The sequence below is a fragment of the Oncorhynchus clarkii genome, unplaced genomic scaffold (assembly GCF_045791955.1).
Source record: "Oncorhynchus clarkii lewisi isolate Uvic-CL-2024 unplaced genomic scaffold, UVic_Ocla_1.0 unplaced_contig_2530_pilon_pilon, whole genome shotgun sequence".
Classification (NCBI taxonomy): domain Eukaryota; kingdom Metazoa; phylum Chordata; class Actinopteri; order Salmoniformes; family Salmonidae; genus Oncorhynchus; species Oncorhynchus clarkii.
Window position 1 is genome coordinate 608,206 of NW_027261135.1, and position 19,295 is coordinate 627,500.

Genomic DNA, 19,295 nt, shown 5'->3' on the forward strand with positions numbered 1-19,295 from the left:
GGGGTGTGAATACTGATGTAAATGAGATATCTGTATTTATTTTTCAGTACATTTGTAAAAAAAAAAATCTAAAAACATGTTTTCACTTTGTCGTTATGGGGTATTGTGTGTAGATGGTTAAGAAAAAAAAATATTTAATCCAATTTTTGAATTCAGGCTGAAACACAACAAAATGTGGAATAAGTCAAGGGGTATGAATAGTTTCTGAAGGTCCACTGATTGGCTGATTTATGCTACACAAAGATAAATAACATACGTTTTGTTCTAAACTAATCCAATCTGTTAGTAGTTGGACTTATTGCACCAGTTACTGAGTTGGTTCTTCCAGTTTAGACGACTGAGGTAGTCTCAGTATCTCTTCCTAACCCTGGCAGTCATTCTGAACGGAGGTTGTGGGTGAGTTAGATGTTCTAACTCTGGCTGGATTCCAATAGGAATTAAACATCACTTTGCAAACCAGCGTCAATTGAGTGCAGGTCCGATGTGGCCTGTAAACGACGAGTTTCCTAACACCACTGTGTTACGATATAACTAGGCCCTCAAAATAAAGGCCTTATGATATATTACGCAATGAATTGTCGTAAATAATGACATTTTAAACGATAATTAAGCTGGTGGAAATGTTCAGAGGGTTCTAGGAAGAACCCGTCAAAGATAAAACGGTTCTCAGTAGAACCCTTCAAAGATGAAACGGTTCTCAGTAGAACCCTTCAAAGATAAAACGGTTCTCAGTAGAACCCTTCAAAGATTAAACGGTTCTCAGTAGAACCCTTCAAAGATGAAACGGTTCTCAGTAGAACCCTTCAAAGATAAAATGGTTCTCAGTAGAACCCTTCAAAGATTAAACGGTTCTCAGTAGAACCCTTCAAAGATGAAACGGTTCTCAGTAGAACCCGTCAAAGATAAAACGGTTCTCAGTAGAACCCTTCAAAGATAAAATGGTTCTCAGTAGAACCCTTCAAAGATAAAATGGTTCTCAGTAGAACCCTTCAAAGATAAAACGGTTCTCAGTAGAACCCTTCAAATATAAAACGGTTCTATGTAGAACCCTTCAAAGATAAAATGGTTCTCAGTAGAACCCTTCAAAGATAAAACGGTTCTCTGTAGAACCCTTCAAAGATAAAATGGTTCTCAGTAGAACCCTTCAAAGATAAAACGGTTCTCAGTAGAACCCTTCAAAGATAAAATGGTTCTCAGTAGAACCCTTCAAAGAGGATTCTGAGTATAACCATATACAGGGGGTTCTAATGCAGAACCCTACCCAAGCACCAAATACGCTTCTACTTAGTACCTTTCTTTCTAAGAGTGTAATGCACAATTTCCTGTGCACTATATAGGGAATAGGGTGCTGTCTGGGATGCGGAGAGTGAGATATATTGCCTAGTTTTAGAGGATTTCTGTCTTCACACTTGACAGATTATTTTAGATCTCTCATAGGGAAGGCTGGGTGTATCCGACCTCATTATTTCAATTCAGGGATACGGATATATATTCAGATGTCTGGTTTAACAGTTGGGTTAGTTTTACACTTTATAATTGGGCCTCTGACTTGATGTATTTATGTGACTGCCTGGGTTTTAAAGCCTGTTGAGTTGAAGTCTATGTAATAGTTTATAGGGAACTAATGCCAGTTCATGCCAGTTCTTCAGTTCTTAGACATGGTTTAATATCACACAATGCATTTATTTTTTTAACAATGTTCGTTTATCATATGATCACATATTTCTTTATGCTCTAGAGAAAAATATGTTATTGCTATGAGTTGCATCATAACAACTTGAATAATACTTGGATATGCACTTGGATGATACGATGACCTAATTAGCTACCGCTATAGTCAGCAGAACGAAGAATGGAGACAAGAGTGTGGCTGGTTACTGTTGGGGGGGGGGGGGGGGGGGTCAGACAGTGTAATTAGGGTCCTGGCCTCAGATGCACTATGACACCACTCAGACTGGCTGGGGGGTCAGACAGTGTAATTAGGGTCCTGGCCTCAGATGCACTCTGACACCACTCAGACTGGCTAGACACTGGGGGGGGGGGGTTCAGACAGTGTAATTAGGGTCCTGGCCTCAGATGCATTGTGACATGACATGTCTTTAGTCTGGAGTAGAGAAAGGGTTAAGTTGTTCCTAGATACTGACCTAGGAACAGTTTGATGTTTAATGGGTTAAGTTGTTCCTAGATACTGACCTAGGAACAGTTTGATGTTTAATGGGTTAAGTTGTTCCTAGATACTGACCTAGGAACAGTTTGATGTTTAATGAGTTAAGTTGTTCCTAGATACTGACCTAGGAACAGTTTGATGTTTAATGGGTTAAGTTGTTCCTAGATACTGACCTAGGAACAGTTTGATGTTTTTACAATTTAATGTTCTAGCTTGGGGTTGAGAAACTCCTGTCAGAGAATATATGGGTTAAGTTGTCCCTAGACACTGACCTAGGAACAGTTCATCTTAATATTATAGAAGTGTCAAATGCAACAACAAAAAAAGAAGTAACATTTGGATGTACAGTATGTAAACTTAACATGATGAGCATGTAGAATGACATCTACTCTCACGGGTGGCCAATAAGATCTAGCTGAAAGCCACGTCTCTAATGAGCCACGTAACCTGAAATTAACCTAAAGATTTTACATTCAAAATGAACCAGTTACTAGGAGGTCAACCCAGCATGAGAGTAAAAGACACCCAACCGATGGATAAATTAACCCATGTTTCGGGTAATCCCAACAACCCAACGTGTGTTCTGTCCAAAATTAACCCATGTTTGGGTAATCCCAACAACCCAACGTGTGTTCTGTCCAAAATTAACCCATCAATGGGTTACCAAAAAAAACTAATTGGGTTGTTTTTAATCCAGCATTCTGTAGAGTGTAGCAACACTTACGTTTTCCCCCTTTTAGTGGTATAGGTTAGGGTTGAACATCTCCTGACTGTCTGGGTTCATTTGTTCCTAGACACTGACCTAGGAACAGGTTTATGCCCTTCCCCTTTAGTGGTATAGGTTAGGGTTGAACATCTCCTGACTGTCTGAGCATATATGGGTTCATTTGTTCCTAGACACTGACCTAGGAACAGGTTTATGCCCTCCCCCTTTAATGGTATAGGTTAGGGTTGAACATCTCCTGACTGTCTGGGTTCATTTGTTCCTAGACACTGACCTAGGAACAGGTTTATGCCCTCCCCCTTTAATGGTATAGGTTAGGGTTGAACATCTCCTGACTGTCTGGGTTCATTTGTTCCTAGACACTGACCTAGGAACAGGTTTATGTCCTCCCCCTTTAATGGTATAGGTTAGGGTTGAACATCTCCTGACTGTCTGAGCATATATGGGTTCATTTGTTCCTAGACACTGACCTAGGAACAGTTGTTTGTCCTTCCCCTTTAATGGGGAACTCCTGACTCAGTACCTATGGGATATGTAAAGGAGAGTGAACCAGGGCATTTGTGATGTTTACAGTTACAAAAAGGTGACAGGGTTCAACATTTGACACATCTGGCATCTCTGACCAGCTGACCTGATCAAGAAGATCTATGGGCCCTCTTTACAAGGCCATAACTGGGGTCTGGGGACTTCCTGGTTAGGTCACATGATCAGGAAAACTCCCTACCCACAATCAGAATACTCACAATCCCAGGCAGTCTGAATGAACTATATGTGACAGACATTTGATCTCGTAGGATCTCTAAATCGAAGGTACGGCAAGCTAGCTACCACAAAGAGAACAATTGCCTATTCAGAGATGTTATGTGTATATTGTGTGTGTTATGTGTGTATATTGTGTGTGTTATGTGTGTGTTATGTGTGTGTTATGTGTGTATATTGTGTGTGTTATGTGTGTATATTGTGTGTGTTATGTGTGTGTATATTGTGTGTGTTATGTGTGTATATTGTGTGTGTTATGTGTGTATATTGTGTGTGTTATGTGTGTGTTATGTGTGTGTATATTGTGTGTATATTGTGTGTGTTATGTGTGTGTTATGTGTGTGTTATGTGTGTGTATATTGTGTGTGTTATGTGTGTATATTGTGTGTGTTATGTGTGTGTATATTGTGTGTGTTATGTGTGTGTATATTGTGTGTGTTATGTGTGTATATTGTGTGTGTTATGTGTGTATATTGTGTGTGTTATGTGTGTGTTATGTGTGTGTATATTGTGTGTATATTGTGTGTGTTATGTGTGTGTTATGTGTGTGTTATGTGTGTGTATATTGTGTGTGTTATGTGTGTATATTGTGTGTGTTATGTGTGTGTATATTGTGTGTGTTATGTGTGTATATTGTGTGTGTTATGTGTGTGTATATTGTGTGTGTTATGTTGTGTGTATATTGTGTGTGTTATGTGTGTATATTGTGTGTGTTGTGTGTGTATATTGTGTGTGTTATGTGTGTATATTGTGTGTGTTATGTGTGTATATTGTGTGTGTTATGTGTGTGTATATTGTGTGTGTTATGTGTGTGTATATTGTGTGCGTTATGTGTGTATATTGTGTGTGTTATGTGTGTGTATATTGTGTGTGGTATGTGTGTATATTGTGTGTGTTATGTGTGTATATTGTGTGTGTTATGTGTGTATATTGTGTGTGTTATGTGTGTATATTGTGTGTGCATGTGTGTGTGTGTGCATGTGTGTGCGTGTGTGCGTGCGCGTGCGTGCGTGTTTCCCAAAGCCTCTCTGAGCATCAGTGAGATATATATCTGCAATCCTCTCTCTTCAGAACAGACAAACCAGTGTCCATGAATCATCTACAGTGAGACAAAGTTATCAGCCATTATAACATTACCAAGGCCCTCAGAAATGTAGCCTTTAAACGAAGTCGATTTAGTGCACTACTTTTCAGCAGGGCCCATAAAGGCTCTGGTCTAAAGTAGTGCACTATGTAGGGAATAGGGTGCCATAGAGCTCTGGTCAAAAGTAGTGCACTATGTAGGGAATAGGGTGCCATAGATCTCTGGTCTAAAGTAGTGCACTATGTAGGGAATAGGGTGCCATAGGGCTCTGGTCTAAAGTAGTGCACTATGTAGGGAATAGGGTGCCATAGAGCTCTGGTCTAAAGTAGTGCACTATGTAGGGAATAGGGTGCCATAGAGCTCTGGTCTAAAGTAGTGCACTATGTAGGGAATAGGGTGCCATAGAGCTCTGGTCAAAAGTAGTGCACTATGTAGGGAATAGGGTGCCATAGAGCTCTGGTCTAAAGTAGTGCACTATGTAGGGAATAGGGTGCCATAGGGCTCTGGTCTAAAGTAGTGCACTATGTAGGGAATAGGGTGCCATAGAGCTCTGGTCTAAAGTAGTGCACTATGTAGGGAATAGGGTGCCATAGAGCTCTGGTCTAAAGTAGTGCACTATGTAGGGAATAGGGTGCCATCTGGAATGTAAGCCTTAGAGGATCATATGCAGTGGCAATCCATGTCAGTGGATGATAAATAACGACATGACATTATCTCCTACCAGTCTATCATGTTATTGATTTCGTTATTGATCGATATCGGACGCTGCATTTTTTTTTTGCTGTTCATAAAATCAAGGTCATTTGTGCCTTGATATAAATAAGAGGTTTATAATTCATTCAAGTCACACCGGGCACTTCCTGAAACATTGGCCTTGTTGATTTTTCACGAAACCTACTGAATCCATCTGGTATTATTGGATGAAAATGGAGCGTTCAGGTTTCTGAACAACACACAAGTGGCTGGATATGGCTGCCATAACAACATGTTTCCATCCCACCCCCCCCCCCCCCCCCCCCCCCCGAGTCTCTCTCCCCCCGCACCGCATCCCATCTCGGGTTGTTTTGAACCATGATAGAGCGGTGAGAATAGAATCTCATGACACCCACACAGGAGACACGAAAAGGAGAAGCTATTTTCAAACACCATAAACAACTAGATTACTGTGTTTGTCATTACCCGCAGAGCGGCGGACATGTTGATGAAACGTTAGCTGAGGAAAGGTAAATAAGGAAAATGTGTTTCTATGAATTTATTTGGAGGAGCGATAAGGCGTTAGGAATGTGAGCGTATCTAACCAGCACCTCGCGCGGGGACGGGGAGCGACGCCCATTCCATCCCGTCACCGCTACCGAGCATCATCAGTCTCGAACACTGCTAACGGGAGAAGCTCGAGCCTACCGTATATCACCCCCACTACACAGTGCAGGCCACTTCTATTCTAACATCAACTAGGTCATTCATAACCGTATAAAAACGATGCATTGACTTACCACATCTCACACGAAGCTGCAGCAATGGTCGCGCAGAGATCCAGGCATTGAAAGCGCAGTGTCTTTACAATTACCGTCGTCTCCCTTGTAACAGTCCAGAGTTCTTGCTTGGAAGAAGAAAAAAAATCCCCTCAAATTAATGAAAAATTAAGCAATTTGATTCCAAGTCAGCGATGCTTTTATATCGTCAAGGTAAATTCTGATTCCTCTTATAACAACAAAAAAAAAACGCTTAAACGATATATAGTCTTCGCAGTTGTTGATTGTAACATGGGCAAACGGACAACCTTTCGAAGGCTCAGTGTTTAGTATCCAGATCACTGTTCACAGAACGCCACCGGTGAAGGGGTACAGACCCCAACGCAACGAATCCGGGATTGGAAGAGAGGACGGGAACACTATAGCTAAAGATACACGAAGCCAGCTCTCTCTCTCTCTCTCTCTCTCTCTCTCTCAGATCTGTCTCTTTCTGTATTTCTCTCAGCTCTCTCCCTCTCTCTTAGCGGTCTTCAAAAACGTCCACGTAGAGAGCACGTTGACCTGTTCGCGGGAAGAGCAAAGGGGTCAAAAAAATGACAACCCAATTTGGAAGTGGATGCTCAGACGAGATAAGATTCGGATAAGTGGAGCGGAGCGCAGAGCGATGCAGGCGGGCTTGTGGTGATGCCTCCTCGGGCAAGAAGAGGGAACCAAGTCAAAGGAAAACACGGAACTGGATCGTGGCTCAATAAGTGTGAGAGGGTTCCATCTGCTGTATGAATAGAATACATTAATCATGAAGCTCTTTATCCACATATACTGAAGAAAAATATAAACGCGACATGTAAAGTGTCGGTTCCACGTTTCATGAGCTGAAATACAAGATCCCGCAAATGTTCCATTCAGCCCACAAAAAAAACGTATTTCTCTAAAATGTTGTGCACAAATGTGTTTACATCCCTGTTGGTAAGCATGTATTCCTTTGCCCCAAGATAATTCATGCACCCGACTGGTGTGGCATATCAAGAAGCTGATTGAACAGCATCATTCTTACACAGGTGCACCTTGTGCTGGGGACAATAAAACGCTGCTCTAAAATGTGCAGTTTTGTCACAACACATTGCCACAGATGTCTCACGTTTTGAGGGAGCGTGCAATTGGCTAGCTGACTGGAGGAATGTTCACCAGAGCTGTTGCCAGATAATTTAATGTTAATTTTTCTACCATAAACCGCCTCCAATGTCATTTTAGATCATTTGGCTGATATGTCCAACCAGCCTCACAACCGCAGACCACGTGTGTATGGCGTTGTGTGGGCGAGTGGTTTGCTGATGTCAACGTTGTGAACAGAGTGCCCCGTGGTGGCGCTGGGGTTATGGTATGGGCAGGCATAAATTACAGACAACGAACACAATTGCATTTTATCTATGGCAATTTGAATGCACAGAGATACCGTGACGAGATCCCGAGTCCCATTGTCGTGCCATTCACCCGCAGCCATCACCACATGTTTCAGCATGATAACGCACGGACCCCATATCGCAAGGATCTGTACACAATTCCCGGAAGCTGAAAACGTCCCAGTTCTTCCATGGCCTGTACACTCACCAGACACGTTACCCACGTTTCTGTTTCCGCCCAATATCCAGCCACTTTGCACAGCCTATTGAAGGAGGGAGTGGAACAACATTCCACAGGCCACAATCAAACGTCTGATCAACACCGCTCGATGCGAAAGAGAAGTGTCACACTGCACGAGGCCAAAGGTCGTCACACCAGATAACCTACTGACTGGTTTTCTGATCCACGCCCCTTTACCTTCTGTTACATTTAATGTACAGTATATGTGACCAACAAATGCATTTGTATTGCCTGTGTTCCTAATCCATAGATTAGGGCCTAATGCACTTATTTCAATTTTATTGATTTCCTTTAATGAACTGTACCTCAGTAAAAATCTTAAATTGTTCCATGTTGCGTTTATATTTTTTGTTGAGCCTATGCTATGCCACGTTATTTGTTGGGGTTATCATAGAATTACATTAATATTGTGTAGGACCAATCTGCATTGTTGACTCGTTTATTTAGTCGGAGTTTAATCAGAAAATGGCATTCTCTTGTCCAAAGATAGGCCTATAGCTTTAAACCTTCAAAATGAATATAGTATCACAATCACCATGAAATAACTACTGGAGTGAATTTGAGATTAAACTTAATTGTATTACCTGAAGAAAACTAGTGTGTATTTTCATTGAGTCTATGAGGACGGACGAGAAGGTCGCAGGTGCGCGTCTGGTCCGCTTTCAGGACGTCAGAAGATCACCGGTGAGGTGCGCATGCGTCCCTCACAGTGTGAAACGGATCGGCACACGCTTGATAAAACAGTTGATCTCCGTCTGTTTTGATATATTTTGTGGTATTTTACGTAGGTTTAAAACATACAATTCATTTAGGTTTACGGTATTAATGTTATATTCATACATGTAGCTCTAAAACGGACAAAATGTTGATTTTTTTTTTCCCCCTGGCGACCGCGGACTTCTTAGGGGGACCTGTTGATTCTACGGTGTAGCCCACCGAAGCAGCAATGGAGGTGAGCTAACGGTGACGGGATTGTGAGTCTTCGGGATATCTAGCCTATGCCATTATAGGCTACTGTTAACATTTACCCCAGCATTTTTCTCTCCATTAGACCTGAGACGACCTATTTACTGAAGTGCAGAGATTTATTTGCCATCCACATTGGGAAATAAGTGCGCTGGATTTATGCGTTGACTGTTATCACTTGTGGGCTACTGTTACTGCACTCAAGGCACTCAGATCTTATCTGTAGGCTATAGGCTACTATTATTTTGACAATAAAATCAGTTTATAATTCATAAACTTAAACCTAAAATAGCCTATAGGCTACCAACACTCAGGGAAACTGATTTCTAAATTAGGAACTGCTTATTCAATACCACGTCGTATTATTTTTATTTTGCGTTCTCTTGTCACATAATACACGTTATTTTGGCTTCATGTTTTTGATATTCACCACAGCTGCCTGTTAACCATTCTTGTCTAGCCCACTAAATCAATCTCGTTATCAAACGCACCGCTTGTCTCTCTCTCTTGCTTGAGTGGCCTGGGGGTGTATTCATTACTGCAAACCGTAGCAAAACCTTTTCCAACTGTTCCCGATAATTTGTCATTGGACACGTTCAGGTTAGTCCCTTCCCATTTCGACCGCCTGCTTCCTAGTTAATAAGCTAGATCCCTGTCAGGTCCCATGCACCTGGCACAAAATGATCGTGAGGCTGCATGTCAACTGTAATTACCGTGAGTCTTGGATAAGGCTATTTGCCGATGGTAATCTCATTTAAGAGCATTAGGTTTACTTCGGGAAGGCGCTTGCTAACAAGCTTGTTTGAGCATACACCTTGTGCGTTCCAAATGACGCCCTATAAAAATTTTCCTCGGTCATTTATCATGCAAACACATGTATATTTTTATTGTGGCGCTGCATCAGTGAGATATGGACAGGACGGTATGAGCTTCAGTTCTCCAGCCATGGAATTAGCCCACTGCGTCACCGGGATGGAGCTAGCAAAGAAGGCTGTTCATTTTTGTCTATTCAAACAGAGCTCATTTGAAAAGCAACAATTACACATTAAGATCAGGTGTGGCCAACACACCTGAACACACTCAGCAAGATGGGGGATAGAGAGAGTTTTGTTGATGCTGAGAACGGAATGTATATCTTTTAACATTCTTAGAACGTTCTTGTGTTTTTTTATAGAACGTCTTCTTAATTGTTCTGAGAACACGACTTTACATAGAACTACAAGGAAACCTGTAGAAAACATTATGCCGAAGTACTGAAATTCCCACCTAAGAAACATATGGTTGTCAGAACGTTATGTGCTAGCTGGGTAGCTTGCACCATTCCCAGAATGTTGTGGATAGGTTCTATACAAAATAACCATAGGACAACCATGCTCTCGCAAACTCGAAGAAACATATGGTTGTCAGAACGTTATGTGCTAGCTGGGTAGCTTGCACCATTCCCAGAATGTTGTGGATAGGTTCTATACAAAATAACCATAGGACAACCATGCTCTCGCAAACGCGAAGAAACATATGGTTGTCAGAACGTTATGTGCTAGCTGGGTATACCCCATATGGGGTCTTAAAGAGGGAGTGAGGGGGCAGAAGCTGAGCTGCAAATTAATCATCTTAGCAACAAGTATAAAAGGAACATTGAAGTGTTTTATTTAAAAAATATTTGTTTTATTTAACATTTGTTTTATTTAACAACAACATTTGTTTTATTTAACAATATTTTGTTAAATTAAACAGCCTACATGAAGACTTTCTGATTTAATACTAGGAGGCCTAAACACACAAATCAAATTAAATTATATTTGTCACGTCCACAGGTTACAGCAGGTATATGATACATCACATCCACAGTTTACAGCAGGTATATGATACATCCACAGTTTACAGCAGGTATATGATACATCCACAGTTTACAGCAGGTATATGATACATCACATCCACAGTTTACAGCAGGTATTTGATACATCACATCCACAGTTTACAGCAGGTATATGATACATCCACAGTTTACAGCAGGTATATGATACATCACATCCACAGTTTACAGCAGGTATATGATACATCCACAGTTTACAGCAGGTATATGATACATCCACCGTTTACAGCAGGTATATGATACATCCACAGTTTACAGAAGGTATATGATACATCCACAGTTTACAGCAGGTATATGATATATCCACAGTTTACAGCAGGTACATGATACATCACATCCACAGTTTACAGCAGGTATATGACACATCACATCCACAGTTTACAGCAGGTATATGACACATCACATCCACAGTTTACAGCAGGTATATGACACATCACATCCACAGTTTACAGCAGGTATATAATACATGCACAGTTTACAGCAGGTATATGATACATCACATCCACAGTTTACAGCAGGTACATGATACATCCACAGTTTACAGCAGGTACATGATACATCACATCCACAGTTTACAGCAGGTATATGATACATCACATCCACAGTTTACAGCAGGTATATGATACATCCACAGTTTACAGCAGGTACATGATACATCACATCCACAGTTTACAGCAGGTATATGATACATCACATCCACAGTTTACAGCAGGTATATGATACATCCACAGTTTACAGCAGGTATATAATACATGCACAGTTTACAGCAGGTATATGATACATCACATCCACAGTTTACAGCAGGTACATGATACATCCACAGTTTACAGCAGGTACATGATACATCACATCCACAGTTTACAGCAGGTATATGACACATCACATCCACAGTTTACAGCAGGTACATGATACATCCACAGTTTACAGCAGGTACATGATACATCACATCCACAGTTTACAGCAGGTATATGACACATCACATCCACAGTTTACAGCAGGTATATGATACATCCACAGTTTACAGAAGGTATATGATACATCCACAGTTTACAGCAGGTATATGATACATCCACAGTTTACAGCAGGTATATGTTACATCACATCCACAGTTTACAGCAGGTATATGACACATCCACAGTTTACATAAGGTATAAAAGGTGCGGTGAAATGCTTGTGTGCTAGCTCACTCGACATTACAGTACAATAATAACAATCAACATTACCGTACAACAATAACACTCAACATTGCGTAATAACACTCAACATTGCGTAATAACACTCAACATTGCGTAATAACACACAACATTGCGTAATAACACTCAACATTGCGTAATAACACTCAACATTGCGTAATAACACTCAACATTGCGTAATAACACTCAACATTGCGTAATAACACACAACATTGCGTAATAACACTCAACATTGCGTAATAACACACAACATTGCGTAATAACACTCGACATTGCGTAATAACACACAACATTGCGTAATAACACTCAACATTGCGTAATAACACTCAACATTGCGTAATAACACTCAACATTGCGTAATAACACACAACATTGCGTAATAACACTCAACATTGCGTAATAACACACAACATTGCGTAATAACACTCAACATTGCGTAATAACACTCAACATTGCGTAATAACACTCAACATTGCGTAATAACACTCAACATTGCGTAATAACACTCAACATTGCGTAATAACACTCAACATTGCGTAATAACACACAACATTGCGTAATAACACTCAACATTGCGTAATAACACACAACATTGCGTAATAACACTCAACATTGCGTAATAACACTCAACATTGCGTAATAACACTCAACATTGCAGAATGTTGATAACAACACTAAAGAGTCAAGTAAAAATATAAAGTAAAATAAGAGGTTTTATGCTTAGTAATACGCTGATATGTAAACAGTATGACAGAACAGATAATGAACAGTATGATATACAGAACAGATAATGAACAATATGATATACAGAACAGATAATGAACAGTATGATATACAGAACAGATAATGAACAATAAGATATACAGAATAGATAATGAACAGTATGATATACAGAACAGATAATGAACAATAAGATATACAGAATAGATAATGAACAATATGATATACAGAACAGATAATGAACAGTATAATATACAGAACAGATAATGAACAGTATGATATACAGAACAGATAATGAACAATAAGATATACAGAATAGATAATGAACAATATGATATACAGAACAGATAATGAACAGTATTATATACAGAACAGATAATGAACAGTATGATATACAGAACAGATAATGAACAGTATAATATACAGAATAGATAATGAACAGTATAATATACAGAACAGATAATGAACAGTATAATATACAGAACAGATAATGAACAGTATGATATACAGAACAGATAATGAACAGTATAATATACAGAACAGATAATGAACAGTATAATATACAGAACAGATAATGAACAATATGATATACAGAACAGATAATGAACAATATGATATACAGAACAGATCATGAACAATAATATATACAGAATAGATAATGAGCAATATGATATACAGAATAGATAATGAACTATATGATATACAGAATAGATAATGAACAATATGATATACATAATAGATAATGCACAATAGTATATACAGTATAGATAAGGAACAATAAGATATACAGAATAGATAATGAATGATAGTATATACAGTACAGATAATGAATGATAGTATATACAGTACAGATAATGAATGATAGTATATACAGTATAGATAAGGAACAATAAGATATACAGTATAGATACTGAATGATAGTATATACAGTATAGATAAGGAACAATAAGATATACAGTATAGATACTGAATGATAGTATATACAGTATAGATAAGGAACAATAAGATATACAGTATAGATACTGAATGATAGTATATACAGTATAGATAAGGAACAATAAGATATACAGAACAGATAATGAATGATAATATATACAGTACAGATAATGAATGTGCTTTGAGTATGACTGCATTTACAAATATAAAGTAAACAGACTCATTCTACATTTATGTTTGTTGAAGTTGATTTAACTTATAAAATTAAGGCAACCAGCTGCAATACAAGTTAGGCGAATGTGTTGAGACACATAAGTGTGTGTTGAGATTGTATTGCAGCTAGTGCAAGATCAGTGGGGCCTCATTTATCAACTGTGCATACATTTCTTCCAAAAAATCTGGCACACACACACACACACACACACACACACACACAGGCTGTGTTTTCAATGTATCAAAGACACATCCTCCTCCACTTACCCTCGCCTTATGCCCTCAGGGGAATCCCCAGCGGCCATCTTTGTCATTGGTCCAAATGATTAGCCAAGCAAGACAAGTTGGCAACGGAAGCCCCTCAGCACTTTTGGATCGAGTTTGCGAGTGTACAGTTCTGTTCACCCCGGGGCCTGAAACGACCCATAATTCTAATTCGCGATGATCGTACATCCGCTTTCGAAAAGTTAAAACCAACATTAATATGGGAGACGTCAACATAAAAGTGTAAGGTAAAAAAACGAATGTAAATAAGTTAGATATTGTGCTACTAATGCACATGACAGCAACAAACACGTATCATGAGTTATTATATTTTTTTGTTTGGTTGGCTTTTGGAAACGTTAACTTGCGTTCGTAACTTTCCCTGACGTCACACTCATACCCAATTGTAAATTGTCGATTTTACCTGCTGTAGTAGGACGGCTAACATTCGATGTCCGTGGATGCGTTGTCCTCCATCCAAGAAATGAAATACGATCCTATTGGACTGTAGTGCATATTAAAAGCACACACAAATGTTTCCACGATGACTGACAACACAAACCGTGGGATGAACGGGTGACGCATTTTCCGGGGCACGAGCGGTCCGTTTAAAAATGTATTCCTTCCTGCTAGATTGATTGTCCTTCCTGCTAGATTGATTGTCCTTCCTGCTAGATTGATTGTCCTTCCTGCTAGATTGATTGTCCTTCCTGCTAGATTGATTGTCCATCCTGCTAGATTGATTGTCCTTCCAACTAGATTGATTGTCCCTCCTGTGAGATTGATTGTCCCTCCTGTGAGATTGATTGTCCTTCCTGCTAGATTGATTGTCCTTCCTGCTAGATTGATTGTCCTTCCTGCTAGATTGATTGTCCATCCTGCTAGATTGATTGTCCTTCCAACTAGATTGATTGTCCCTCCTGTGAGATTGATTGTCCCTCCTGTGAGATTGATTGTCCTTCCTGCTAGATTGATTGTCCTTCCTGCTAGATTGATTGTCCTTCCTGCTAGATTGATTGTCCTTCCTGCTAGATTGATTGTCCTTCCAACTAGATTGATTGTCCCTCCTGTGAGATTGATTGTCCCTCCTGTGAGATTGATTGTCCTTCCTGCTAGATTGATTGTCCTTCCTGCTAGATTGATTGTCCTTACTGCTAGATTGATTGTCCTTCCTGCTAGATTGATTGTCCTTCGTGCTAGATTGATTGTCCTTCCTGCAAGATTGATTGTCCCTCCTGCGAGATTGATTGTCCTTACTGCTAGATTGATTGTCCTTCCTGCGAGATTTATTGTCCTTCCTGCTAGTTTTATTGTCCTTCCTGCGAGATTGATTGTCCTTCCTGCGAGATTGATTGTCCCTCCTGCGAGATTGATTGTCCTTTCAAGCTATTGAAAAGTATCCTCAATACCACAGCAGAAGACAAGTCGTTGTTCAGTGATTGGTTAATCATGTTAGGTTCTAAATGAACCGAGTAAAAACTCACAGAGGATTATTAAAGGGTCTGACAGCTGGACAGACGAAGACATGTTCCCACCAGAGCAAGAATATAGACCTCCATGTAGGGGAATTCTCCTCCTTACACATCTGAACAGACAAACATGTTCCCACCAGCGCAAGAATATAGACCTCCAAACTAGACATAGAGTGGGGCAAAAAAGTATTTAGTCAGCCACCAATTGTGCAAGTTCTCCCGCTTAAAAAGATGAGAGAGGCCTGTAATTTTCATCATATGTACACTTCAACGATGGCAGACTAAATGAGAAAACAAAATCCAGAAAATCACATTGTAGGATTTTTTATTAATTTATTTGCAAATTATGGTGGAAAATAAGTATTTCCTCACTGTACCTCCATGTAGGTGAATTCTCCTCCTTTACACATCTGAACAGCCAATACATCTCTGTTGCCAGACAGAACTTTAGTGGCATATGTTCTTCCTCACTTCATCTGACCTCTGACCTCGCACCCGACGTCCTCACTCCTCCCTAACTCACGGCTCTCCTGTTGACTTTGTACCCGACCGTGGCCCTTCTCCTTCCCATAGGGTCCCTGATGTCTAACAATAACACTGTCTGACAGAACGTAAACGTTCTACGTTCCCCCTTTTTCTCTGCCTCAGTGACTGAGGATATTTCATATGATCAAGTTTAGAAGTTCAGAACCCATCGATCAATAGATGACTGTGTTTCCATCTCATGCCTTGGTATACAGGCTATGATGTGGTGCTCCTATTGCACAGCAATACTGCAGCATACTCCTACTGTGAAAATATTTTAAATAGGCTACCAGTCTATTTACGTTCGAGCGTGCTTGGCTATTGAATGAGTGATTTGATAAATGGTAGCCTAATATTTGTTGTGTAGCAGGGATAAACCAGTCGGGTCCTGCAATTTGATTAGGATTCAGACCTACAGTATAAAATGAAATGAGAAGCATGTCCTGTGGTTGATCAATTGATCAACCACCAGGAGTTGTGTGTCTACATGGTCTGACCTGGGCGTGTGGAGACTCACTCTTTGCTGTTTTTTGTGCGCATGGTCCTTTGATCAATCAATCAATCAATCAATCAAATGTATTTATAAAACCCTTCTTACATCAGCTGATGTCTCAAAGTGCTGTACAGAAACCCAGCCTAAAACCCCAAACAGCAAGCAATGCAGGTGTAGAAGCACGGTGGCTAGGAAACACTCCCTAGAAAGGCCAGAAAACTAGGAAGAAACCTAGAGAGGAACCAGGCTATGTGGGGTGGCTAGTCCTCTTCTGGCTGTGTCGGGTAGAGAGGAACCAGACTATGAGGGGTTGGCCAGTCCTCTTCTGGCTGTGTCGGGTAGAGAGGAACCAGACTATGAGGGGTTGGCCAGTCCTCTTCTGGCTGTGCCGGGTAGAGAGGAACCAGGCTCTGAGGGGTGGCCAGTCCTCTTCTGGCTGTGCCGGGTAAAGAGGGACCAGGCTCTGAGGGGTTGGCCAGTCCTCTTCTGGCTGTGTCGGGTAGAGAGGAACCAGACTATGAGGGGTTGGCCAGTCCTCTTCTGGCTGTGCCGGGTAGAGAGGAACCAGGCTCTGAGGGGTTGGCCAGTCCTCTTCTGGCTGTGCCGGGTAGAGAGGAACCAGGCTCTGAGGGGTTGGCCAGTCCTCTTCTGGCTGTGCCGGGTAAAGAGGAACCAGGCTCTGAGGGGTTGGCCAGTCCTCTTCTGGCTGTGTCGGGTAGAGAGGAACCAGGCTCTGAGGGGTGGGCCAGTCCTCTTCTGGCTGTGTCGAGTAGAGAGGAACCAGGCTCTGAGGGGTGGGCCAGTCCTCTTCTGGCTGTGTCGGGTAGAGAGGAACCAGGCTCTGAGGGGTGGCCAGTCCTCTTCTGGCTGTGCCGGGTAAAGAGGAACCAGGCTCTGAGGGGTGGGCCAGTCCTCTTCTGGCTGTGTCGGGTAGAGAGGAACCAGGCTCTGAGGGGTGGGCCAGTCCTCTTCTGGCTGTGCCGGGTAGAGAGGAACCAGGCTATGAGGGGTGGGCCAGTCCTCTACTGGGTAGACAGGAACCAGGCTCTGAGGGGTGGGCCAGACCTCTTCTGGCTGTGCCGTGTGGAGATTATAACAGAACATGATAAATATGTCAAGTCATGTTGCAGGTATCCGATGTTGACCGGTGACAGGCACACATGAACACTCTCAACCATCTAGTGAAGACCTACATCCAAGCAAAGATGGACGCCATGGGTAAGTGTCATTCAGCCCTTCTAAGCACCTTGACTACACTACACAGTGACTACACTACACAGTGACTACACTACACAGTGACTACACAGTGACTACACTACACAGTGACTACACTACACAGTGACTACACTACACAGTGACTACACTACACAGTGACTACACAGTGACTACACTACACAGTGACTACACTACACCGTGACTACACTACACAGTGACTACACAGTGACTACACTACACAGTGACTACACTACACCGTGACTACACTACACAGTGACTACACAGTGACTACACTGCACAGTGACTACACTACACAGTGACTACACTACACAGTGACTACACAGTGACTACACTACACCTTGACTACACTACACAGTGACTACACAGTGACTACACTACACCTTGACTACACTACACAGTGACTACACTACACAGTGACTACACTACACAGTGACTACACAGTGACTACACTGCACCTTGACTAAACTGCACAGTGACTACACTACACAGTGACTACACTAGACAGTGACTACACAGTGACTACACTGCACAGTGACTACACTACACAGTGACTACACTACACAGTGACTACACTACACAGTGACTACACAGCCGAGTGACTACACTACACAGTGGCTACACTACAAAATGACTACAATACACAGTGACTACACAGTGACTACACTACTACACTACAAAGTGACTACACTGCCGAGTGACTACACTACATAGTGACTACACTACACAGTGACTACACTGCCGAGTGACTACACTACACAGTGACTACACTACACAGTGACTACACTGCACAGTGACTACACTACTACACTACAAAGTGACTACACTACACAGCGACTACACTACACAGTGACTACACTAGACAGTGACTACACTAGACAGTGACTACACAGTGACTACACTGCACAGTGACTACACTACACAGTGACTACACTACACAGTGACTACACTACACAGTGACTACACAGCCGAGTGACTACACTACACAGTGGCTACACTACAAAATGACTACAATACACAGTGACTACACAGTGACTACACTACTACACTACAAAGTGACTACACTGCCGAGTGACTACACTACATAGTGACTACACTACACAGTGACTACACTGCCGAGTGACTACACTACAGAGTGACTACACTACACAGTGACTACACTGCCGAGTGACTACACTACACAGTGGCTACACTACAAAATGACTACAATACACAGTGACTACACTACAAAGTGACTACACAGTGACTACACTACAAAATGACTACAATACACAGTGACTACATTACAAAGTGACTACACTACACAGTGACTACACTACAAAGTGACTACACTACACAGTGACTACACTACACAGTGACTACACTACAAAGTGACTACACTACAAAGTGACTACACTACACAGTGACTACACTACAAAGTGACTACACTACACAGTGACTACACAGTGACTACACTACACAGTGACTGCACTACACAGTGACTACACTACACAGTGACTACACTACACAGTGACTACACTACTACACTACACAGTGACTACACTACACAGTGACTACACT

The 19,295-nt window shown here is 41.3% G+C and overlaps 1 protein-coding gene across 1 annotated transcript in view; it reads left to right on the forward strand.

Annotated features, from left to right (window-relative positions):
- Positions 1-8,570: 8,570 nt before the first annotated feature.
- The window catches only part of LOC139405156 (multiple PDZ domain protein-like), a 140,462-nt gene continuing 129,737 nt past the window's right edge, over positions 8,571-19,295 (forward strand). Inside the window, 2 exon segments of the mRNA XM_071147575.1 lie at positions 8,571-8,799; positions 17,633-17,720. Coding sequence (XP_071003676.1) covers positions 17,663-17,720 — 58 coding nt within the window. The 5' untranslated portion in view covers positions 8,571-8,799; positions 17,633-17,662.